General features: G+C 37.1%; 1 protein-coding gene across 1 annotated transcript in view; it reads right to left on the reverse strand.

Moving 5' to 3' along the window:
• The window catches only part of GALNTL6 (polypeptide N-acetylgalactosaminyltransferase like 6), a 1,201,435-nt gene that overhangs the window by 108,449 nt on the left and 1,066,562 nt on the right, over window positions 1-26,424 (reverse strand). The window contains exon 7 of the mRNA XM_042935079.1: window positions 24,755-24,872. Within this exon, the coding sequence (XP_042791013.1) occupies window positions 24,755-24,872 (118 nt within the window). The remainder of the gene's footprint in view (window positions 1-24,754; window positions 24,873-26,424) is intronic.

The following is a 26,424-nucleotide window of genomic DNA, read 5'->3' on the forward strand; positions in this document are numbered from 1 at the left end:
ATTTGTTTTGACAATCTTGTGAAATCATTTGAAGAAATAGCATTGGAATTTAAATGCCATTTCAAAATTTTCAAACATAAAAAAATGGAATTTTAAAAATAGGTGAATGAATTAAAGAATGCAGACATATCCATACTTTAAGTGACATCCACATTTTGAAACTTCCAGGAAAGCTCATCTTAAAAATCATTGTTGCATTCTATTTTCTCTTACCCTGGATCTTTTCTTAGGTACAAAAAACAATTGGTTATTGATGTGGACTCAGGAAGTACTAAACTCAAGGTATATGTTAAAATATTGTACTTATATATGGTAACAAAATTTAATGGGTTATTTTTTATCATGAATATTCACTTAGTCACACACTTAATCACAGTTTCATGTAACAGTGTACTTAACCATTAAAGGACAAATTATGACAATAAAAATCCAGGCTTAATATATGCTAGACTTTTAGCTATTTTCATTTCGAGAAAAAGATTAAGAAGACTTAGATACTATAATGGTTAATTTAATATGTCACTTGGTTGCACCACAGTGCCCAGATATTTGGTCAAACATTATTCTGGATGTTTCTATGGAGGTGTTTTTTTGTTGTTATTGTTGTTTTTTTGTTTTTTTTGGGGGGGGATGAGATTAACATTTAAATTGGACTTTGGACTTTGAGTAAAGCATTATATCTTCTGTAATGTAGCTTATCCAAGGAATTGAAGACCCTCATGGAACCAAGACTGACCTCCCCCTAGCAAGAAGGAATTCTGCTAGCTGACTGCTTGTGGACTTGAACTGCAGCTCTTCCTTGGATCTTCAGTCTGCCAGTCTACCTTGCAGGTTTTGGACTTACCATGCCTCCTCAATCCCATGAACCAGTTCTGTAAAATAAATCTCTCTCTCTTAATATATCCATATGCTGTTGGTTCCGTTTCTCTGGAGCACCCTGACTAATACAGATACACAGCCTGTCTTAAAGTGTAATATTGAAAGAGAGAAAGAAAGCTGTTTATGTCTTAGCTTACATTTGCTTCCAACTTCTTTCACTAAAAAGAATGATACCCCAAGCAAGACTAGTAAATATACAGTGATTAAGGTGATAGAAGTCCAAGGGCAAAGGCAATTCAATTACTAAAACAATACTCAGTTGCTCTAAATGAGTTCAGGACTATCCATAGTATCAATTTTAATGTAGTGGGATATTTACTCATCTTTTAAATCAAGACATCAGAAGTATGCAAAGATGATATGAAGCTGGTAGGGGTAGTGAACAGTCTAAACAATAGTACCAACATCTGGAAAGATGTGGAGAGACTGAAGCTATATTAGATTAAACATAAAAAGGGCAAACATAAGGTCTTTGTATCTAAAAATATCAACACTTCCAGAACTGGATGGAATGGAAAAAGACTAAGTAGCATAAAACATACATCACCAGCATAATATGGAGAGTTTGGGGAGGAAGGGTGTGAATCTATCTGTCTGAAGTCTTATGCTAATTTCTAGGTAAATACTTTATATTTCCTTCTGAAAAGAATTACCAAAGTGAGAAAGAGATACAAACTGTGTTTTAGAAGAAATGATGAAAAGAACTGGAGGATATGTAGTCTTGATAAGATAAAATTCAGGGAAACCCTTCTCAAATATTTGAAGATCCTAGTATTTGGAGGAGATTGCTGTAGCATCTCAAGGAGATCGGATTAATAGCATCGAGCTATAAAAAGGCAGATTTCAATGCAGTGGAAGGAAGAAGTTTCTAACAGAATGATTAAATGAGCTTCCTGCCTCACTAGATGTGTTGAAATCTGTAGTAGAAGACACTTTGGAGACAAATATGTAACTTTGGGTGGACAGTTGACCTAGCTGATATTTTAAGATAATCCTAATAATAAGAGTTAGCATTTATGAGTGTGCATTGTGCCCTTTTTTATTTAATCTTCAAAACTCAGTGACAGATTTTACTATTTCCCCCAATTAGATAGCTGTGAGAGTGGTAGTTTAGAGGCTGAGTAACTTGCCCAAACGATGTAACTGGCCATCCTGCAGAATGGAGATTTGAATGCTAGCAGTCTAACTCCAGTGTCCATATATTTGATCAATATTCCATCTATAGTCAGCAAACTTCATCTGTAAAAGTCAAAATAAATACTTTGGGCTTTTCAGGTCATATGGTTTCTCTTGGAAAAGCAACCCTAGTATGGCTAGCTATATTTCAATAAAACAGGCAAAGGACCATGGTTTGCTGACTGCCATTTTTTAAGTTACAAAGTCCTTTGGAACACTGAAATTCAGTGACTCTAAGACAGACTTTGTGGGATATTGTATTTTCCAAAACTGGACACCATACTACCTCCCACTGCACATACTCCTCTACAATGTAAACTTGGTAGCTGTCATTTATTGGTGTGATTTCAAATTCACTGTTTATGACTTAAGAAAGTTGTTTTAATCCACTTGTTTATGATAAGGAGAAAAAAAGAGGTTGTTTTAGAGGTAAATTTGTTTTGATACAAGATGGAGTAAATGGCGTCAGAATGTCATCATCTCATCTGTTCTCACTGAAAAGAGCTCAGTAGTTCAGCTGCTGAGGGGCTTCACTAGGGGCTTATGAACAATAGCATATGGAGAAGCAACAATGATAGGTGGCATTTTGACTATAAATATCGAGAGTTTGTGTGGACTGAGAGTGTCCTGTTTGGGCAAGGCAACTCTTGGCTCATTGAAAATAGCTCTCCTAAGACCTTGGGGCAAGTAGCTCCTGCCACGGTAAAGGTGACTCTTTTACCAGCAGTGGCTAAAGCCTTGCAGCAGCCCTTGAAAATCTTCTTGCCCGTCAAGACTGGCACCCTTGTCCCCCAGCAATGTGCTCTAGTAACAGGGGACCTGGCTGCTGATGTCAGTCCAAGGGTGGCTAAGCCGTCTCTCCTATAAAGGTATACTTCAACTAAATTTGGACTTTATTCCTCTCATGTCCCCTTGCCTAGAACAATAGTGTGATTAATCTGTCATTGATTTGCAGTATGCTATTTCTTCATTGACTCATTAAGAGATATTATCCTGTATTCTATTTGGCTTGTGAAGTTCCTGCAGTGAACCTGTGTTAAACAAATTGTTGGCAAAGACAGCTGAGGTCGTTACCAAGATTTTGGGATTTTTTATAGGAGTTGGTCTGCTCTAATGAACTTTTTTCCCCCTGTCTATTCTGACATCTTAGATCAAATATAGTGGATGTAGTTATCTGAGAGATTATTTCCTTTTATTATTTCTGCATTTTAAAGAGGTAATATTTGGAAGCAATATACAAAAGATGAATGGGTGGGCAATTGGAGGGCAGAGAATGTTAGACAGTCCTGTGTGTAATCAAATGTCAGTCTTTCTTGGTCAAAGGTAAACAAGTGTTAAGGCAAAGAAGTCTTTTTGCCATATTATCATCTTAGCTGGGAAATACTGATTTGTTGGCATGGGTATTTATGTATCATGAAAAAAAGGTGGCTTTATTACTCTCATCAGTTGGTGGAGGTGGCCAATCTCTCCTGTAGGACTAGGACATGGTGACAAATGAGTGTAAGGTGTAGGGACAAGGCCCAGGTAATTCTTTACATCCTCTGACGTTAATCTACTTTTTTTTTTTTTTGGTTCATATGGTCTTCTAGAATAGGTAGAAAGTAGGTAGAAGTAGACTAAATACCTTAGGAGAGATTTTGCCAGAGTAAGAATTGCCACAATAAAAAGTGAAATAAATCATGATTACCTTCCTTTCTAAGATATGTCAAAATAACCTATTGGACACACAGAAAGGAAATTCTAACTAATTCTGTTCAGAGGGTCACTGTAATCCAGTTTTTAAAGATATCTGCAAAAGTTTTCTAACGGTGTGTAACAAATTACCACAAACGTAATGGCTGAAAACAACACTCATTTGTTATGGTCTCCCAGTTCTGTGGGTCAGAAGTCCATGTGGGCTCAGCTGGGTTCTCTGCCTGGAGTCTCACAGGGCTGAAATCTAAGTGGCTGCTGGGCTAAGCTCTTAACTGGAACCTCTGGGGAAGTATCTGCTTCCAGCTTCATTTAGACTGTTGGCAGAATTCGGTTCCTTGCAGTTGTAGGACTGGGACCCCCAGTTTCTTCCTGGCCGATGACTAGACTCTGCTGTTTTTTGCCCCATGAACTCTCCATGCCAGCGATGGTTAACCTCCGTCACATAGAATAGTCTTTACACTTTAAATCTTTCTGACTTCTTGTGCTACCAGCTGGAGAAAACTCTGGGCTTTTGAAAGGCTCATGTGAATAAGGTTAAGCCACCGGGACCATAGTTCTAAAAACTATGTGAATTGATTAGTAAACTGAATTACGTTTGCCAATTTTCTTTGCTCTGTAATGTAACATAATTGTGGGAGTAAAGCAAGGAAGAGGGTCATCTCAGAATTCCGCCTGCCACAGTCTCCAATGAATCAAAATTCATGTTTTCCATTGATCGCCTACTCTTATTTTTAAGATTCTTCCCATCAGAAATTTTTCTTTACAGTTAAGTCAAATTCAGGAAACTTCTCAGATTTTTTTTTTTTCTGGATCAAGATCTGAGCTGAGATCAAGAGTTAGATGTTTAACTGACTGAGCCACCCAGGTGCCCCCAGATTTTCTTTTATGCTAAATTCCGCGTTAAGGCAACTATAGAATTCTAAAATGTATTTCTCCATATTGCTACTATGACCACTTACAAATATGAATCTGTCACACCTCCATTTAAAATCCTTCAGTGTTTGTTACTGCTGTTAAGGTCAAGTCACTACTTCTCCATAAAGTCTCCAAGGCCTTGCATTATCGACCCCTTGCTTATGTGTCTGTCAGTCACTCTCTCCTGTCCCTACTTCCCCCCTCCCCACACAAATAAGGAATTGAAAATAGCCCAGAGAGAGTATGTGTAGGCTGGGGGATTCCTTACACATACTCTCTGTGGGCTTAAACGAAGTTTTTTAAAATTTATTTATTTATTTTGACAGAGTGAGAGAGAAAGCGAGAGAGTGAGAACCTGTGGGAAAGGGGCAGGGAGGAGGGGGACAGAGGATCAGAGGCGGGCTCTATGCTGACTTCCGCGAGCCCAATGCGCAACTCAGGAACCGTGAGATCATGACTCTCTTGGGCTATTTTTAATTCCTTAAGAAGCACTGAGTTTCCTTCCTCAGGGCTTGCTGCCATAAATTGTTGTCTCTAAAGGAATTCTCCCCTGCCTCTTGCCCTTTCCCTTCTTTCCTATACTTTGTCTATTTCCTATTTATTTTCCAGTTTTCAGCTTCACTGTCACCGCTGAGTCCCCAGATTTGGTTAGGACTCCCGTTTTATGCTCCTATTTCCATCCTGTACTTCCCTTTCACATAATTCATTAACTGAGTGAGTAAACAAATACATAGTGAGCATTTACCATATGCCAGTCTTGTTCACTATGTTGGAGCTATGATATGTGACCAATTCAAAATTCTGAACAGTTTCTTTCAAGTAGAGACAGTAACTGTAGTTAAAGGATTTGTGTGTTCGCATAATGGTTTGCTAAGTGTCTGTCTCCCCTCACTAGACTAATAGATCCATGACTGTTTTACTATATTACTATTTTATTATATCGCCAGCTACTAGTGAAGGGCTTAGCACATAGTAAATAATAAATATTTATTGAATAATTGAGTATGATCACCTCTATTTCCACTACACTTACACTTTTACTTATGCAGGAGCCCTAAAGCTTTTCCAATTTAGTGTTGCTCCTTACGAGCTCAGGGCCAACTTGCTTTTCATCATAAACGCACCAAGTCAATTGTCTCTAATCTTAGACTTTTTTTGGTTCTACACTATGGACATCACCAAACACTTCTTCATTTTGTTCCATCTTCCAATAACAGTGCCTATTTCAGTAGAAGCAGAAGCATGCACATCCTGACATGCTAGAGAGATGTGTTTAGGTGACCGTGTGACAACATAGTTCTTTAAGAGAGCACAGCTGTGTTGGCGTTTATCAAATTCTTTATCTGTTCTGAAAGGTGTGGTTTAAATTTTTAAAAGACACTTCCTTGTAGTATCATGTGATGGTTTCTTAAACACAAACCAAAACTATGGCATTGTCATGCTTAAAGCATTTAATTCTTGGAGAAGTGTTTTAAATGTATAAATAGTGTGTCTCCCTTTGACAACATAAATATTGTAAAGCAATGTTATTTTACTCATGAATGAGCACGGAGCATTTTTTTCCATAATGTATTTCAAATGGACTGAATAATTGAATGCTTGCCTTATTTTTTAAAATCACTTTTCACTATCAGTCACAAACTGGAATTTAGACATAGAGGATGTTAAATTAAATGGAATCATACAATTATACCAGTCGTGTGAAATATGAAATCAGACTCAGTAAGAAATTGATTGTCAGGAGGATAGTAAGGGAATATTATTATCGGGTATAATATGAAACATAATATATACATGGAAGCGGTGATCTAAATTCTCAAAAAAATTTATTTGTCCATTCAATCCAAAACCTGCTATCTCTCTAACCTTATTTCCTACTCTTCTTCCCATGCCTCTCTCTGCTCAAGCCATTTGGCTTCTTTTCTATTCCTCCAACACGCCAGATACCCTTCTACCTTAGGGCATTTGTACTGGCTGCTCCCTCGGTCTGAAATTGTCTTCCAGAACTCCACATGGCTAAATCCCTCCTCTCTTTCAAGTCTTAGCTTTAATCCTCTTGCCCCAAACATCCTCTTATCCTGCACCCTGAGTCTTCATCACTCCTTCTCTGTCCTACCAGCACTTACCACTTTCTAACTCAGGAGATAACTCACTTACTTATTATGTTGTTACTTGTCTGCCTCTGTCCCAAAAAGGCAAGGGTCTTTGTGTCTTTTACTGTGTGATATAGTCTAAGCACCTCGGACAATGCCTGACACATAGTTGGTGCTCTGTATTTATTGAATAAACAAATTACTGGTCTATTGGTATAAAGTGAGGTTAGTTCCAGACAATTGAGCTGTTTAATGATACTCCACCATTTAGTTGCCATTAAAAAACAACAGCTGTGATCTCTAGCATACTCAAATACGAATTTCAAGTTAATAAGCTCTCTTGAGCTTATTGTCATTCACATCTAGATTATTATAAAATAAAGAAATGGCTAATGTTAAAAATACAACATATTATTTACAAATAAGTAATTCTATTTCTGGGGCTGGAAAAATCACTCTCTAATTGTACGGTAGGTCTTGGATGGGCTAAGTTTGAAAACCTTCTTAAGAGTAAATAGTCGCTCACTACCATTTATCTAGGAATTAAAATATTAATTGTTAACCTAAAAAGCTTTGGTGTGCAGATATCGAAAAACACCATGTCTGTCATTAAACTATTCTTCTGGGCTAGATGTAATAAAAACTGCATCTTTGGTTTGACTTGATTTAGGGGAGATATACCCATATGCACCATCGCTTTGCTGTATTCTTAGAAAACTTGGGCTTTGAGGTTATTCTGTGAGATCAGGAGGAAAAAAAAAAGAGCAGCTTATTTCGACCGTTCTCACCCCCCCCCCCCTTTTCTATTTGTTGATCAGAATATAATAAAAGCAGAAATTGGTAAATGTATCTACAGTCTTTAATGAGGACATGGTAGTTTCTAGTCTCAGGGGAGAAGCTCTCATTTCTTGAACCATCTGCTTAGGATTTCTTCAAAGTAAGAAAAGCTCTGTCATGTCCATATAAAAAAGATTGTACCCAAACTATTTTGCACTTAATGAGCTTTTAAGAGGCCTGGGTAGGGATAGCAGGACGTCAGAGGGTACGTTGTACAGATCATTGCTTTGAAGATGCAGTGTTCATATTTTGCAGTCGCACGTAGCAGTCTTAAAAACAGTGATTAGGGTAGGGACTGGAGCAAAACCCCCAAGATACATCACTTATTGGTTTATTAAAACATTAAGTCTTGGAGAAGAAAGAAAAACAATTGAACATCTTAAAAGTGCTTTTGTAGGTAAAATATTATGGCTAAGGACAAAATCCCTCATTTCCCTTAATTCATTATTCTACAGCTTAGAAGGTGCATTAGAGGCAAACTGTTTGCTTTTTATCATTATTTCCATATGTCTCCTGATTTTGTCTACTGCTTAAATTTTCTGGATTCACCATCTGCTAAAAACAAATACAAGTTCTTTAAAAACTTTTAAAAATTGGCTTTCTATATTAGAACAGCAACTTTTTTCTTTTGGGGAACTGTCCAAACATGTGCTTTTCCTTGGCCATGTAGTTGGCTTGTCAATCATAATACCTTCCTAATGGCAGGGGCAGGAACATGACTGAACTGAACTTCTTCCTTGAGGTTTCATTAGACTGGAACTACCTCTCTGGTAGTGAAGCAGAAAATAAAAGCCAGAGAGAGCTTCCAGAGGCCAAGTCTGAGCGGTGGAAGCAGAGTCTGTTGGAGGGAGTAAAGCTGAGAGAGACAAAGAGGAGATCTTCAAAGAAAGGTTTCTAGCAGTATTTGAGGTCTTATTTCCAGGCCTCCCAGGGGCTCACCCATTTCCTTGACTTTTTTGGTTTGTTTTCATGAGTGTTCTCTCCAATTTCCCCTTACCTCTAAGTTAGGCTGAATTGGGTTTCTGTCTTCTAGTAAGGTGAAGTATCAGAAAACCCAAACCAAAACAAAACAAAGCAAAAAAAACACCCTCTCTTTTTGAATAGTGAGAGTTTGAAAGTCTAAGAGTGTCAAGGGTGTACTTTGAAACTAGCACATTAGTCAAAAGCTACTCAGAGGAACTGTCATTAAAACAAAAACTTTTGCAAAGCAAAAATTCTTCTAAGCTTCAGCGTATAAGCAATTCATTTTTTTAAAGTAATATTCAGTATGAAGAAATGTCATCAAAAAAAATGTGAGCACTCTTAAAGGTTCATAGTGGTATTTGCATGTTATTTTTATCTTGGGAGAGAAATTGATACACTTTTATGATCTGGAACAGTGGAAAGAACACACACACACAGGGCTTTGAATTGAGCAGGTTTTCTCCCCTTTTCTGAGTCTTCTTGTCATCTTCTATCAAGCTGGGGTCATGTGTTTACTTCACGAGGTGGTTGTAAGGACCAAGTAATTCACATAGTTCCCTTATGTGGCCCATAATAGTGCTCAAGAATGGTGGTCACAAGATATACATACCATACATGATATGGCCCACCTTTATTCTTCTGGTATTTGGGGTCTCTATGGGGTGGTTGTTGTCTATACACATGCTGATCATTCTGAGAGGGGTCAGGGCATATGACAACACGCAAGTCTGTGAATGTGCGTGTGCGAGAGAGGTAGAGACTGTATTCTCAGTTGTCACTCTCACAGTTTAGAGAAGAGGAGGGAAGTTGTGGGTCAATTGATGTCGTGGACCCTGATGTAGAATATAGAAAATATTGAATATAGAAAACAAATTCTTATATCTGTACAGTCAATGTGTATATATACTTTGAGGCTGTCTATGGTATTGTTATTGAGATTTGGGGTGAAGGGCTTGAGAATCATAAGGAGAGATTTTTTTGCCTACTTTCTATACATATGCCTTTTGAGCTGGGGGCAAGGTGACTTGCTTTATATAGATTTACACACCAGAAGAATTGCAGTGATTACACTGTATTTCATTTTTCTTCTTAGGGAAAAATGGTGGCCAGAAAAATACAAAAACTTGAACAAAATGTCTGTATTAGAAAACAATTTCAGCAGGAAGTCAAATTGACCTTAACACAGGTACTGAATGCTGTGTAAATTGTTATATTTTGCTCACTTTACAACCATCTATAAAAGCTAAAATAAAATTAAACAGGGAATTAGGAAAATGCCATCAGACATAAAGGAAGTAACAACTGGAAGGAATTCAGACTTGCCGCTAGGCTTGTATCTAATGGACATAAAATTTAACTTGAAAATGCTCTGTTACACCTGAGGTACCTTTTGTCGGGTAATTGAAATGAATCTCAGACTAGCGTGCGAGACATTTAACAGCTGTTTCTGTTTATCTTTGAGTTTCTGAATGAGTTTAGAGTCATTTTAATATTTTCTTTGGAAGATCAATTCTGGGCATGTTGAATTAAAATGGTTATTTTTATGTCACCTAGGCTAAATATTGTAGGAAAAAACCCCATAGGAACAACTCTAGATATTTTCTTGTGTATCTGAAGGTATAGTGTGCCATAAAAAGGCTTCTGTCACACTTTAGATATAAATTGCAACTATACTTTGAGGTACTTTGCAGGCTTGAAAGTAAGAAGAGACCTCTAATATACTGTCTCATAAAAGCAATGAGAAGGTATATAAAATATTTTAGGATCATCCTTGGCATAAAAAGGATTTCTAATGAGCACACTTTATAAGCCTGAATTTATTTCTAACAAAACCATTTGTACAAAGCGTTGTCATGATAGTTTATATAGAGGTGGCTTAAGGGAAAAGGAGTGCATTTCTAAAATGAGATTGAGTTGTACCTTCTAGGGAGGCAAATAAACAATTCCAGGAGTATAAATTAAACATCCTTGGGTTTTTTTTGTATTTTTAGACAACTATGGAGAAAGTGAGAAATGCTTATTAATTAAAACTATAGGTTTTTTGCTGCTGGACTAGATGCTAAGTCCTGGGAACCAAGGGTATGGAGATTAACAAGCATGGGCACTGGGGGACAGAAGGACTGGCTTGGGGACAGTCACCTGGGGAGAAAAACCTTCTCTGGGGTGCTGTTGTGTCATTATTCTGTAATTTCTCCTAAGAATCTAATCAGTGAGTCATGTATACACGGAGCATTTGCTGCGAGCAGTGGCAGGGTGGCGGCTGGAAGGAGACACTCAAGGCTGAAGGAATGAGAGGAAGAGGGAAATGAACCTCCCTGCAGTCCAGACCTACATATGGAAGGGAGGCCAAGACTGAGAACACCACTGCACGAACTGCAGATTCTCTTTGTTCAAGGGTTTTCAAGTGAACCAATGTCTTTGCTTTAGCTCAGAAATTTTGGTCTATCTGTACCTGGATTTGTCTCTAGAGTTTGTACATAAGCAGTTCTAACATCCATGTAAATATATATTCACATATTTAAAAAAATTTTTTTAATGTCTATTTGTTTTTGAGAGAGAGAGAGAGAGAAAGAGAGAGAGAATCTGAAGCAGGCTCCAGGCTCCGAGCTGTCAGCACAGAGCCCAACTCAGGGCTCGAACCCACAAACCGTGAGATCATGACCTGAGCCAAAGTCGGATGCCCAACCAACTGAGCCACCCAGGCACCCCAATATATATTCACATATTAAGGCAGATTTGGATGTATTTTAAAGGTCTTTCTGACCACCCAATCTATGCTCACTACCGTACCGTTAAAGCTCTGACCACCCAATCTAAACCTTCTTCACTCAGAGAGTAACAACGTGAAGGGCCTATGAAAACCCAAAGAGACCGTATATGGGTACCCAGTCAGGTATCAAGTTTAACGTGGTAGAAATGGGGGGCCTTTAAACAGTGTAACTCATCCAACCCTTCCCCCCACCTAATAGTAAAAATAAAGCTGTTGCGTTTTATTTAAAGTCCACATTGTAACTAGATAATAATTAACCAGTCTCTTATTGACACTTAAGTTTTCCTCTTTTTCATCAATAAAAACAAGTTGAGATAAACATCTTTGCATGTGTGTTGTTGAATACATGTGTGAATCTCGCTGTGGGTCATGAGAATAGAAATGAAATTGGGTCAACACGGAGGCACGTTAAACATTTAGTAAGATTGTTTCTAATTGCTCCTATAGAGGGCATATAACGTCTCATTACTGTAATTGGCCGCGTTTGAGAGTGTCTCTTCCTTCACTCTGACAACGTGTTGTGTTATCAAAGTTTAGATTGTTGCCAATCTAATAGGTGAAAAAGATATCATTATAGTTTTAATTTACATTTTTTCTTGTCATAATTGAAAATGAATAACTTTTGATATTTAAGAGTCATTTGTATGTCCTTTCTGTGAGCGGTCTCAATATTTTTATTATTTGGCTTTTCAAAACTTTAATCATATTGATTTGTAGTTGATCTTTCTGTATTAAGGGTATTAGTTGCAAATAATTTTGCTCAGATTGCCATTTGTCTTTCGTGTGTTTCTTCCTTGCAGAATTTTTAAAAAGTTTATTTATTTTGAGAGAGAGAAAGAGTGAATGTGAGTGGGGGCGGGGCAGAGAGAGAGAGAGAGATAGAGAGAGATAATCCCAAGAAGGCTCCACACTGTTAGCACAGAGCTGGATGCGGGGCTTGAACCCACAAAGACTGTGAGATCATGACCTGAGCTGGGATCCAGAATCTGATGCTTAATTGACTGAACCACCCCAGTGCAGAATTTTTATGTGGATGAATTAATCTTTCCTTTCATTGCTTCTAGTGGATTTTTTGTTTTTTAAAGTCACATTTAGGAGGCCTTCCCCATTCCAGTTCTTCCAGGATTTTTGTAGTTCTTATGCATTTTCATTTTTAATGCTTAAAATAACTTATCTTGTAGGGGCTCCTGGGTGGCTGAACATCCAACTTCGGCTCAGGTCATGATCTCTCAGTTCGTGAGTTTGAGGCCCTGGTCGGGATCTGTGTTGAGAGCTCAGAGCCTGGAGCCTACTTTAGATTTTGCCTGTCTCCTCTCTGCACCTCCCCCGCTTGTGCCCTGTCTTTCTCTCAAAAATAAATAAACATGGGGCGCCTGGGTGGCTCAGTTGGTTAAGCGTCTGACTTCAGCTCAGGTCACGATCTCGCGGTCCGTGAGTTCGAGCCCCGCATCGGGCTCTGGGCTGATGGCTCAGAGCCTGGAGCCTGCTTCCGATTCTGTGTCTCCCTCTCTCTTTGCCCCTCCCCCATTCATGCTCTGTCTCTCTCTGTCTCAAAAGTAAACTTTAAAAAAAAATTTTTAAAAATAAATAAATAAATAAACATTAAAAAAAAAAAGATTTATCTCCTTGGGATCTATTTTTGTATGAAGTGTTATATAGGGATCCAATTTAATTTTTTTTTCTCCAGAGGAGTAGTTGTCCTATACTATTTACTCAGAAATCAACCATCTTCCTCTTGATTTGAAATGTTAAGCCTATCTTATACTAAATTCCCATATTTATCTGAATTTATTTAAATTCTGTGCCAAAGATATCTCTGTATATTCATGCAAATTTTATTATGTATTTTATTATCAGCTGTGATTAACCCTCTATCATTGTTTCTCCAGAACTTTTCTCATTATTCTGTTTATCTGTTTTGACTTATAAAGTGAGAAGCACTGTGTCTAGCCACCCCCCCAATAAAATCCATGTTACCACTTTTGCTGAGATTAAATTTATGAGCATGCTTGGGGAGAATTGTCTTCTTTATGAATTTCATGTATTTGAGTCTCTATATGTCTCTCAGCAGCATTATAATCTTTCTTCATCAAGACTAGGACATTTCTTGTTTATTTCTAGCGGTCTTTTTCCCTACTATTATAAATGGTATCTTCTTTTGGGGTTGTTTGTATATGTAAAGGCTACTGTTTTTTATGTATTTACACACACACACACACACACACATACACACACACCCCACATAAATATTTTACCCAGGCAACTTACTAAATTTCTCATTGTTTATAGTATTTTTCCAGTCGATTTCCCTTGCATTGTTCAGGTAGATATAGGGTAATATTATCTGCAGTTAATGAAAAATTTCACTCCTCATTTCCAATTTTTATATTTCTTATATCATTTCTTACCTAATGGAATTGCCTGCTATCTCTAGAATAATATTAAATGATATTAAATAGTAATTTAATTCCTAGAGGTTTCTCTTTAAGCTAGCTGATGGTTTTAAAGCTGAGATACATCCATTTTACAAATATGTATTTACATTTAATCTTGCTAAGTATTAAGTATTTTGTTCAAATTTGGAGTGCAAAAGTTTATTAAATTCCTCTATATTACCTATGGAGATGACCATCACTCTATAAAACCAATTTGGCAATAAATTATATTTAAAAAATGTGAAAAAAACAATGAATAGTTTATACCAAATAATTGTGACCAGCACAACTTCAAAATAAATTTCGTTTTGCTACAAAGACCACAAAAATAAAATAAAATAAAATAAGAATAAATAAAACAAAATAAAATAAAATAAAATAAAATAGAACAAAATAAAATAAAATGCACTCAAGTTGAATTATGTTAATACATATCCCAATATTGAAACACATCCATCAAAGATACACTTATTTTGGTGTATTAATCTTTGAATAGCTATCCCATTGTGTGAGATTTTATTACTAGTTATTTATTTATTTATTTTAATTTAATTTTTGATTTTTTAAAATTTACATCCAAATTAATTAGCATATCGTGCAACAATGATTTCAGGAGTCGATTCCTTAGTGCCCCTTACCCGTTTACCCAACCCTTCTCCCACAACCCCTCCAGTAACCCTCAGTTTGTTTTCCATATTTATGAGTCTCTTCTGTTTTTCCCCCCTCCCTGTTTTTATATTATTTTTATTTCCCTTCCCTTATGTTCATCTGTTTTGTCTCTTAAAGTCCTCCTATGAGTGAAGTGATATGATTTTTATCTTTCTCTGACTGACTAATTTCACTTGGCATAACACCCTCCAGTTCCATCCACGTAGTTGCAAATGGCAAGATTTCATTCGTTTTGATTGCCGAGTAATATTCCATTGTATATGCATACCACACCTTCTTTATCTATTATTAGTTTCTAATGTTAATATTTACAAGTAAAATATGTGTATTTCTCTATCATTTTATGCTATCTTGGTCAGAATTTGCTATCAATATTATGCTGTCAATATTATATATTAATTTAATAATGAATTGTAAAGATTTCTTTCTTTTCTAATATTGAAGAATGGTTTTTGGAAAACATTGCAGTATGCATTCTTTAAAGATTTGTAAGAAACTGATAGCATTTGGTTCTTTATGTTTTGGAGATTGCCTTTTGAAAGTTTTCTCTATTCTGTGGTCATTGGGCAGCATGATAGGCAGAATTCTGAGATGCTCCTCGCCAACCCCCCCCCCCCACTTTCCCTCCCAAATCTCACACCGTGGTGTACATGTCCTTTTATAATCTCCTTGCTTTGTGTGTGCTACAAACTGTGAATATGATGGATTTCACATCTGCAATTAGGTGACGTTATGTGACAAAGGTGAAGGGATTTTGCAGATATGATTATTGTCCCACTTTAGTTGACCTTGAGTTAATCAAAAGGAGATTATCTTGGGAGGGTCAAACCTAACAGGTGGGTCCTAAAAAAGGGACTCAGCTTTTCCTGAAGAAACGGATAGGAAGATTTGAAATAGGAGAGAAATTCTACTGGTGGTTTTGAGGAAGTAGGCTACCATGTTGTGAGAGGGTCAAAGAAGGAGCCAAAAGGCAAGGACCGGAAAGTGGTATCCAGATGAAAACCAATACAGTGAGGAGTTCAGTCCCACAACCACAAAGAAATGGATTCTGCCAACAACCCGAGGGAACTTGAACATGGATCTTTTCCCAGCTGAGCCTGTGAATAAGGATAGAGCTGGCTCAAAATTTGATTTCAGACTTGTGCGATTCTTAGCAGAGGCTCAGCTAAAAGACACTGGGCTACCAACCCAGAGACTGTGAGAAAATTTTCTGTTGTTTTAAGCCACTAAGTGGCTTATAATGATTTTATTAAAAATCAATCATTTCACTCACAATCTGAAGCTTCTTTGTATAGAATTGAACAGACTAATTAATCTCTTCGAACTATTTAAATTTTTTCTAAATACTTATTATTGTTTCTTAGTTTGTGTATTTGTGTTTTCTTTCTTTTTTCATGGCCAGTTTTTTTAAAAACCTTTTTCTAATTAATCTGTCTCTCCATCTGTGACTCCCTTAATTATTTATTTTTGGCTATAAAGAACTAGCTCTTGCACCATCAGTTTTTGGTTTTCTAAACCATTAATTTCTGTTTTAAGTTTATTAATCTTTTATCTTTATTTCCTTATGTTTATTTCATTTTTCATTTGCAAACTGTATTTTAATAGTTAACTTGCTTATGTTTATTCTTTCTTTTTATGTTGATATAAGAACTTAAGTATCTAATTTTTCTTTAAAATTTTTTTTAATTTAATTACTTTGAAAGAGATGGGGGGGGGGAGAGAGAGAGAGAGAGAGAGAGTCCTAAGCAGGCACCACAGTGTCAGTATAGAGCCCAACTTGGGTCTCAAACCCACAAACTGTGAGATCCTGACCTAAACCAAAGTCCGAAGCTCAATTTATTGAGCCACCCAGGCTCCCCAAGGATCTAATTTTTCTTCTTATCACTGCTTTGGTTGTATCTACTATGTTTTGATACATGGTATTATAATTTCAACATTTTTCCTAATATGAGCACTAATATGAGCACCTATACCTTCCATATCATTTCACTCTATTACCTTTTAACTTTGCTGATTTTAATAACATTTTGCTCCTTTTTCTCAACTCTACCTTCCTTGCCTCTGTGTATTTTCAGCATACCCCTTCTCCTTTGTGTTGCTTTCAATAGGACCTTCATTTTGATGATGATTTTCTCTTTCTTTTTCATTTAATCCTGACTGCTGCTATTTTTTTCCATCTCTTTCTCTTACCTTTTGTTGTTTTGCCTAATCTCATAAAGTTCAGCATCTAATATTGCTTTGCAGAGTCAATAGCTTCATTAATATTTAAAACACTTTATAACAATGTATAGCAACATTACTTTGGTAACCTGTTCTCATTGTTCCTGGTCCTTTCTTCTTCTTCATCTTTTCTTGTAGTATTTCTATGTGCTGTTTTCTTTAAAAATTATCATTACCTATCTTTGAATAGGGAGAATTCTTACCAATTAGAGTAAGTATTCACTTTATGACTTTGTGTGTGACTGAATTAGTTTAGCCTGTATTTGTCAGCATCTATTAGGAACTGGCTGCCACAAGGCTGTTCATCATATCAAGTATCTTTCCTCCATTTTGCCTTAATAACAGCCTGCTTCCGGCAAATATGGCTCGTCTATCTAATACCTCTTTTAGAACGGTCCCCAACTTCCCATTTGTGCTTCCCTTCTGTGCCAAACTCAATCCGAGGGAGCTCTGGCCACCGGCAATCACACCTGTTGCCTTGTTTCAAACAAATGTTGTCAGTTCCCCATCTTACCCCTCTTAGGAGGTGCCCATTACTTTGTGACATTGAGATCTGCTGGCTTCAAGGGAGACTTGTAGTTGTGGTCATTCTGTCTTCCCATGCTTTTTTTCCCCCCACCATTTAATTCACTTTTGCTGCATATGATAACCTTCCTCATGTATTGTGGTTGGGGGTCAGATATCTGATTATTTGTCAAGGATAAACTTAGTATTTTGTTTCTGTTTCTTGTTCTCCTTTTTTTGAGTAATCTCAAAGAGAAGATCTTCCTTTTTTTATTTTAAAACTGTAAATCTATTGTAATTATACAACATTCAATTGTTGAACTGTAAGTTTACTTAATTTTCTTTTGGATGGCTATATATCATGTGGGGAAACTTTAAATTTAGCTAGTTTTGTAGGGCTATTAATTTTGATTGTCTAACAAATAAATAAAATTCATGTTTGTTTGAGAAGCTCTATAATGATGTTAAGCTCTAGGATATAAGGTTTACTGAGCTATAACAATTCTAAATTAATGGCTGTCATGTTGTGTGAGTAGAGAACTGAATGTTTTATACTCAATGATTAGCCCCTATTGTGTATATTCAATTCTTATTGAATAATGATTGCATTTTGAAGATAGAAAAAAATTAAATTTTACATTAAATCTTAACAAGAATTGTCAGCCCCCATATTTAATAAAAATCAGATAGGAAGAACCTGCATTTCCTTTTTTAAGTGGTTTCAGAGAATGACAGTAGCCACTTTTTTTTTTCACCAATGATATAAAATCTTCTATTTTTCTAGCTAAGAGAAATTAGGCTAATGGTTTTTAGAGCAAACCCGAATTCTAATTCTTGCTTTGATATTAACTAGGCAATGGTCTGTTTTTGTAATTATGAAATGGAAGTTAATTTTTACCTTACATTAGTATTGAGTAGGATAAGAAATTAAATTCAGTGACCTATAAGTGCTAACTCATTACTTTTTCTTGTTAAGGGACCAAGTAATAGTTACTATCATCATAGGAAGAATACAGAATGCCCAGAACTTTGGAGCACAGGTAGCTCCATGTAAAGGTTTTACAAATCAAAAAGGGATTAAAAAACCCCACATCCCCCCCAGGATGCTGCCTATTAAAATCACAGACATATTGTAGTTACTCTAAACTGTATATATTTATTTGTGTGTGGCAGGATTGTAACTTGAAGTATTCATTTCGTTATGCTCAATGTGTTTTCCATTTTCTATTTTTACTCCAGGGGGATTTTCTTTGCTAGTCACATCAAAGTAGAAACAAAGATTCAAAGAAACCCCAGAGGCTTATTTTAGGACTGATTTTTTTCCCCCCACTTTACAGAGACTCCACAAGATTGGGTCTGGGGGAGGGAAAAGAAGTGACAACTAAAAAAAAAAACACAGGAGAGAGCACTGGTCTGTAGGAACAGGGCACAGAGTGCAAGAACTCGTCACTGCAATACATTGGCCATTCAATATCCTTGGGCAGCCATCTTTACATCGGGGAACTGGAGGCAGCTGGGCACAGGTGAAAACAAGAAGAAAGAGCCTCACCTTAGACCCAAACTGAATAAGTGAGCAAGTTACCTCTGGAAAAAGGTAGAAACACACCTACCTCTGTTGCATGAGCTTTCTCTTATTAGACTGAAAGTTTTTGACAGCAAGGACTGAATCTCTGTTCAATCAATTCAACGTATTAACCTTCAATCTCCATTCCTTCTGCAAACGTATTAAATGGTGTTCCTATTATGGCGAAGCTGCATGGAATAGGGGTTACGCTGAATACACCTGGAATCCCTTGCTCCCAATAGTGAGCTTACATGCTTACCTACAAGGCAGTGCCTTTCTTCCCAAATGTGATTATGCTAGTTGAAAAAAAACTGTAATTGCGTAATTTCATTAAATACCACTTAGACTGATGAAATACGGCTATGAAAACAGAATTGTTGTTCATGCCAAAACTAATTTGAGGAGTTTGAAAGGATTGAGTTGTTATTTAAAAACTTTGCTGTCATATTAGGTATGGACAAAGTAACAATAAAAGATTGGGCAAAATCATGAAAAATTTAAAATGATTCTGTTACCATATCAAGATAGCTTCCAAGTGTCTTTAAGTTCTCATTCCACTGGAAAGAAACCAAACTAGAACTCACAGCAAATGCAGTATGGGTATGGTTCTTGGACCTCTACTTTTACTCCAATCTATTCACCCAAAGGCAGAAGGAAAAGCTTTGATCTGTCTTGCATTAGAAGCCTGGCAAATAAATATACATTTATATGTTTTACTTTAGAGGGAATTCTTATGAGTTTTTTTTAAGTTTATTTATTTATTTTGAGAGAGAGAGAAAGCACCAACAGGGGACGGACAGAGAGAGAGGAGAGGGCAAGAATCCCAAGGAGGTTCTGCAGTGCCAGCATGGAGCCTGATGTGGGGCTTGAACCTACGAACTCATGGCCTAAGCCAAAGTTGGACCCTCAACCATCTGAGCCACCCAGGTGCCCCTAGAGGGAATTTTAAATGTAGTTGTTTGTGCTTTCCTGCTTTGATATTTATTTTTCATGGAAGAAATACTCATCTAAGTTGTACCTGATCCAAGGACTTCCACTGGGCCACCTTTGCCTTTTTCTGCAGAGTCTAGCTTGCATGGTACATAGACTCATGGTGGAGGTTGCTGATTAATATTTGTAGAGAGAACAAGCTAATATCTCAGGAACAGACTAAAGTCTGACTGGTTAGTTAAAATCTCTGTAATAAATAGGGGTAGAAATGGAAGTATGAGTTTCTATCTTCTGGAAAGGAAAGAAAATCACTAGTTAAGTTGGTTTACTGTGTAGATTCAGACAGGTGAGGCAGATAATTGATGAAAACTCTCATGGTTTATGATTCAGAACATCCATTTGATTTGTGTGGTAATTAGGAGAACTGAATTTTTAGGAGAGGAAAATAAAGCAACTTGGGGAATAAAAGAATGTGGATATAGGTTGAAAGAGGAGAAAGAATATAGCACAGAAGGCTAGCAAATAGGCTATTGCATATGTCCCGAATTATTACTGTGATATGGAAATACAATATATTCCAAATAATACTGATGATGAGTAATTGTGGTGAGTTAATTCTCTAGGCTGCTACTGGAAAGTAAGCTCCACCGGAATGAGAATCTTCTCGCATTTATCTTTGCATCTCAAGAGTTTAGCCCAGAGGTGGCACATTATAATTAATAAATAAATGTCTGTTGAATGAATTCAGGACTGAAAAGAGCTGAAAGGTTATGAGACGAATGATATCCCTAAATGCCTGAATCTTACACTCAACACATAGGAAGGATGACAGTACATAACAAAGGTGATTCTGTGGCATGTTGTCCCTTAAGAGAGGTTTTGAAAAGGTCGTAGGGGTTCCCAGGTTTGTCAGATTCATTCTCAGACTTAGGGTAGCCGTAGTCATCTCACCTGGGGGCTTGCATGTTTCTGCATAGCTGAGGCTCGTGGCCAAGGGCTCATGCCATACTCTAGATGCCCAAGAAATACTGGGTCCGTGTGGGACCATGTTGATAAGCCCCTGGGGGTGGAAAAGGGCAGCCCAACCCAAATTTAATGCTCTCCTTCCTGGTTCTAAGCATCATATCTCATGCCTGAGAATGGGTGAAATGGAGCCTAAATTTCTTGTGGGTGCCTACTTGGTGTGTGCTGCTCAGTTTTATTTTCTGGAAAGAGTTTTCCGGAATCAAAGGACATATCTTTTGGAAATGCTAACATTTGGACTTTGGTCTTTGGGGAATGGATGTAAAAATGCACTCTGAAAAATCAGAGAGTCATAATGGTTTACTATTATTTCAATAACTTAAATGGTGGACGACATTTAAAGGTGTGGGTTATCTCTTTTATGCCACACTGTGCTGTCTGTTGTGGTTTCCTCTTTGTTTCCAGGTGCGATTCCAAGTTGAGTACCTGGAGCTAGTCCTGGAATAAATTGGATGCCCAATAAAAGCTTGTTGAATGACTGACTAAATGCCGCTTTCCCCTCCCTAGCAGCTGGCTAACCTAGCAACGTTTGAAAGACGGCTGGATAATTCTGGGCCATGCAGGAGTTCAGATTCATTCTGAAAGAGACTGAAGACTAGGCAGACAGATCATTTCCCCAGAAAGCTCTTTTCCTCAACTGCCTCCTGAAAATTACACTTGTGTTGGCTTTTCTGTTATGGGATGAAATCCACTGATCTACTCAGATGTTAGAAAAAGGAAGGAGATTTACAGAGAAAGAAAATTGAGGAGCACTCTTAACCAGAGGCTGTTTGACCAGAAACCAAGCCCTTAATATGAAGCAGGATTTTCTAGAAATAGTTTATTTAGTGATAGAGCCTTGTCATTAACTGTGGTGAAACGATTCTTTGGTTAAGGAGCAAACAGCAAGCAATGATGCCTGATGATGACCATAGATAGAAATCTTTTGAATCAGAGCATTTGAATCTACACTTAAAACAATTTCTTTATTACAATGTGAGATAGACAAGTAAACTCTTAGTGATCCATACATACTTCCTGAATTTCAAGTGCTGCCCAGTGTAAATCTTACAGTGCTTTACCCGGCAAAATTAAACATAATGCAAATGTTTGATTTTCTTTTCTTTTTAATACCGTTTCTCAGAGCTATGTGTGTATAATTCTTTTGATTCCTTTCCCATGGAGAAAATTCTTCTTGCTTCAATGCAAATTCTACCAAAGCCTGTTTAAGTTTGTCCCCCTCATGTTACAAATACTAATAGGGAGGGACAGGAACCCCAAGGTCAGCACACAATAGCAAGAAGAATGAAGGGATATGTCTGAAATGGGACCCTGTAAGAAATAGCTGTTGCCAAAGAATCTGTCATTCCAACCAAGCAACCTGGGGCAATTTAGTCCTGAACTTCCAGTGCTGTTGCCATGGTTTCTAGACAAAGACGACAGGGCTGCATTCCAATTATATCCTTCAGAATGACAGATAACTGAAAAATAGGAAATGGGGTAATAAAATCTCAGGTCACCCAGAAGAGGTGTGATAGATACAAGTGATACAGAAACGAAAGATGCAAGTCTACATTTGTTAAAAAAATGCCTTTTGATGTAGAATGCAAATGTATATTACGCAAATCCTCCAGACTTTCCATAGGAATTTTATCCATCATCCAGCTCGTTATTCAGAGCCAGATACCTCCCACTTAATAGAAATGTTCATAATAACATTTTAAACTTGAAGAATCCATGAACTAACAGTATTTAAGCAAAATAAATCTTGATCAGTGAAAAGTAAAACGCATCTCTTGAATTCTGAAGATGTTGCAGCTACAGCAATGCCATTTTTTCCCCTTAATCTTGGGGTCAAATGTAATATTCGGTTTTTCCAGTTGAAGGTATTATTGCAAACGTTGCACCTAGCTTTGAGCCATATATGATAATCAATATTATTTTGCCAGGGTCAGCGGTAAGTTTACTGTCATGCTATTGACTATAATGAAGATACTCGCTTTTTCAGTGAGAGGAAACTAGGTAGAAATCAAAAGGTTCACAGTGAGGACTGTGGTTGGACCGGTTCTGTATTCCCTGCAGTTAAGCAGAGATGGAGCATTTCAATTCCGAAGCAGCATTAGGTAATGTACATAATCTTTAAAGCTTAAAACAATTTGTAGTCTAAAGTTTTTAACATGTTAGGGGCAGCTGGGTGGCTCGGTCAGTTAAGCATCAGACTATTTTGCCTTAGATCATGATCAAGCCCCACATCAGGCTCTGCACTGAGCATGGAACCTGCCTAAGATTCTCTCTCCCTTTTTCTCTTTCTGACCCTTTCCCCAGCTTGTGCTCTCTCAAAATAAGTATTTAAAAAATCTTTAAAACATTAAGTCTCAGTTGTGTTTTTTTTTAAAGTTTATTCATATTGAGAGGGAGAGAGTATACACGCACATCCATGCATGCACATGATCAGGGAGGGGAGAGAGAAAGAATCCCAAGCAGGCTCTGCACTGTGAGCGTGGAGGCTGATGGGGGGCTTGAACTCACAAACCCGTGAGATCAAGACCTGAGCCGAAATCAAGAGTCGGTCACTTAACCGACTGAGCCACGCAGGAACCCCAGTTGTGTGTGTGTGTGTTTTTTTTTTTTTTTTTGTAAAATGGAATAACACCAACCTCTTAGAGATGTGACTTTAAATTGGATAATGTATATAAAGCATTTAGCTCAGCATCTGTCACATACCATTAAGTAAATGGAATAGGTACCGCTTCTATCATCATTAACTATTATACTACCTTATGCCATATACACAGTGATAAGTGTGCAGCTATTACTACAGCAGAGAAACAAACAACATTGGCAACTTGAAGGACTTAATACCACATATCTACAGAAAGGTCTTTAAAAAGTACCTCAGATATGAAATTAGATGGCTTTGAAAGACGGTGAAGAAAAACACGAATTTACTAAACGGTGTTACAAGGATTACTGCCAGCAGAGTGAGATGGAAACTTCTAGATGTCCTGAAGCCTCCTGAGTTTCTCTTTAGGGATATTTATTTTCTGACACTTTGAGGACAATGTAACATTTTTGTTAACATATTGAAGATAGCCGTTACAGTTTTATAAAGATCAGTTTTGTCATTTTCTTTCTATGTATAAATTTAGAGAGTTTGGCTGGATGCTTAAGCCTGACTTTTACTATATTCAGTATACACTTTTTTTCTCAGCAAGAATTGGTTTGATTTTATGATGGAAGTAATTAGGAAAAATGATTTATTTACTAAGAAACTTCTGTATGATAAACCTTACAAAATAAATCCATCTTCTGTATAAATAATGACAATCATAAAGAAAAAAAGAAAATGAAGTTTTTTTTCCTTAATGAGACTGTTTTTGGAAAAAAAATGCATCTTGGGGGTTTGGAGTGCAACCTTTCACACAGTTTATTTTGCTTTGCTCTTCTGGTCTTCACGTGTTGTGGCAGATTTTTTTCATTCGCAAACCCTAAAATCTGCATTCTGTCATATGTATGTACACATGATGTATGTAACATGTATGTATGTTATAAAGCATATAATTTTGCTGAGCGTTTATGGTCGAGGCAAGTAGAGACCTCGGCAGTTTCAGAGAGAAATAAGTAAAAACATTGGCCTATTATGGAATTCTATGAAGAAGAGCCTTAATTTGTTATTCATATTTTTTAAGTTACTCTTCTGTTAACTGAAATTTTGGAATAACTGGTTATGATCAAAATAGGAACCATTATTTCTAAAATCAATACAAATGGAGAAAATTCCAATAATCCAATTTCTTTTGTTTCAATTCTTCACTCTGTGTGCTCTGTGGAGGGGATGCTTGGTTGGTGAAGCAGCAGGTCTGTTGGTACACCAAGTCTCCCACCTGCAAACGGGATTTTGAATGATTTCCTTCATGGCATGGTTACATCTCACTGAAACATCAGAGGGAAGCAGCTCTCTCATCCCAAAGCTGGCTTGGAAAGGTGACATATCTATTTTCGTTGTTATCTCACAATATAGGTCACGAAACAGAATGATGACTCTTTATGGGAATCACTGAAATTATGTAGACATAGTGCGAAGAGGGTCTTGGTAACTTACCTTAAAAGAGATTTCATATTGTTCTCCTCCCCAGATTTCTAAACCTGGGTCATAGCCACCCAACTCCCAAAACCACTTTCGATCCACAGCAAAGAGACCTCCAGCCATAACGGGAGACCTATGAAATGAAAAAAAAAAAAAAAATCTTTAAAGGGCTAGGAGTATTTGCTTGGAAAAAAATACAAACAAACTTCAAGATAATGTTTCAGAAGTCAAATGCACGGTGCTTTTCAGCCCTGGTTTTCTGTCAATGGATCTAGGGATCTCATTGGGTCTCTAATTGCTCCTGGAATCTTCATGAGCTTTAAATTTTGCCCTTCAGGCTCTAATGCAATTAATGTCCTGTAGAGCCACATTTGCTCCATATATTTATCATTAGAGGGAAATACACGACTGCTAGTGAATGATATATAGAGAAATATCACTTAATTTTATGTCTTTTCCTTAAATGAAAGGAATCTTGTACTGTCAGACAGATAAATGTATAGAAAACACTGTCATAGACAATACCTTAGATTCAATCTCTCAGTATATATTCACCAAGAATTTACCATTAACAGGTCATGTCCCTTTTACAGACTATGAGATGATTAGTAGAATAAACAAATCAACCAGAATTAGTTATTTAATTAAGATGCCAAAGGTGGAATTTAAACTAGGTTTTTTGGGGATGCTTGGGTTAAGCATCTGACTCTTGATTTTGGCTCAGGTCATGATCTTGCGGCTCATGAGATTGAGCCCTGCCTCAATAAATAAATAATTTACTTAAACAAACAAACAAAGAAGCAAACAAACTTTAAAAAATAAACTAGGTCTTTTCATTTTAATTATATTATTCTTTTTAGGCTTTCTCTGCCTTTCAAAGAAATATTCCTTTTGCTCAAGTAATAATTTTCAAGTATTCTATTCCTGTTAGGGCACACAGTAGTCCCGTTGCTATGTGATGAGATCATTCATAGTTATGGGCCCTGTCCTAAACTTTTTGCAGTTTAAAGGTAGAGCTAGTTTTTTTTTTTTTTTTTTGAGTCCTCAATACCTGCTGGGCTCTTGGCTAAAAGTTTTACCCAATTCCTTTGACTAATCCTCGCTACAATCCTGTGAATATCATTCTCATGTATTGTTTAAAAGAAACAGGCAGAGAGAGGTAAGGAGCAGCAGCGAAAGGCTGAAGTTAGTGGTGGTTCTGGGGCTGGGCCAGGTCCTTTGATTTCAAAGCCTTTGAGTTCTTTACTGCAACCCTGTTTCTGTTTCAGTGTTTGGGGGTAAAGAGAGACAAGTACATAAACGTGGATAGGAAACACTCAGAGAATGTCCCTATGCAGACAGACAAAGCAAATCTGTAAAAAACCACATTTCCAGGGGCGCCTGGGTGGCTCAGTCAGTTAAGCAACCGACTTCAGCTCAGGTCATGATCTCACAGTCCGTGAGTTTGAGCCCCGCATCGGGCTCTGTGCTGACAGCTCAGAGCCTGGAGCCAGCTTCGGATTCTGCGTCTCCCTCTCTCTCTGCCCCTCTCCTGCTCATGCTCTGTCTCTCTCTGTCTCAAAAATAAATAAAAACATTAAAAAAAATAAAAAAACCCCACATTTCCAATGTAGTTTTTGTGATAGTTTTGAAAAATTTTTGACACAAAGGATATTTATACATAAGAGTACAAGGCATTAAATGTT

Source organism: Panthera leo, chromosome B1, assembly GCF_018350215.1.
Source record: "Panthera leo isolate Ple1 chromosome B1, P.leo_Ple1_pat1.1, whole genome shotgun sequence".
NCBI classification, from domain to species: Eukaryota; Metazoa; Chordata; class Mammalia; order Carnivora; family Felidae; genus Panthera; species Panthera leo.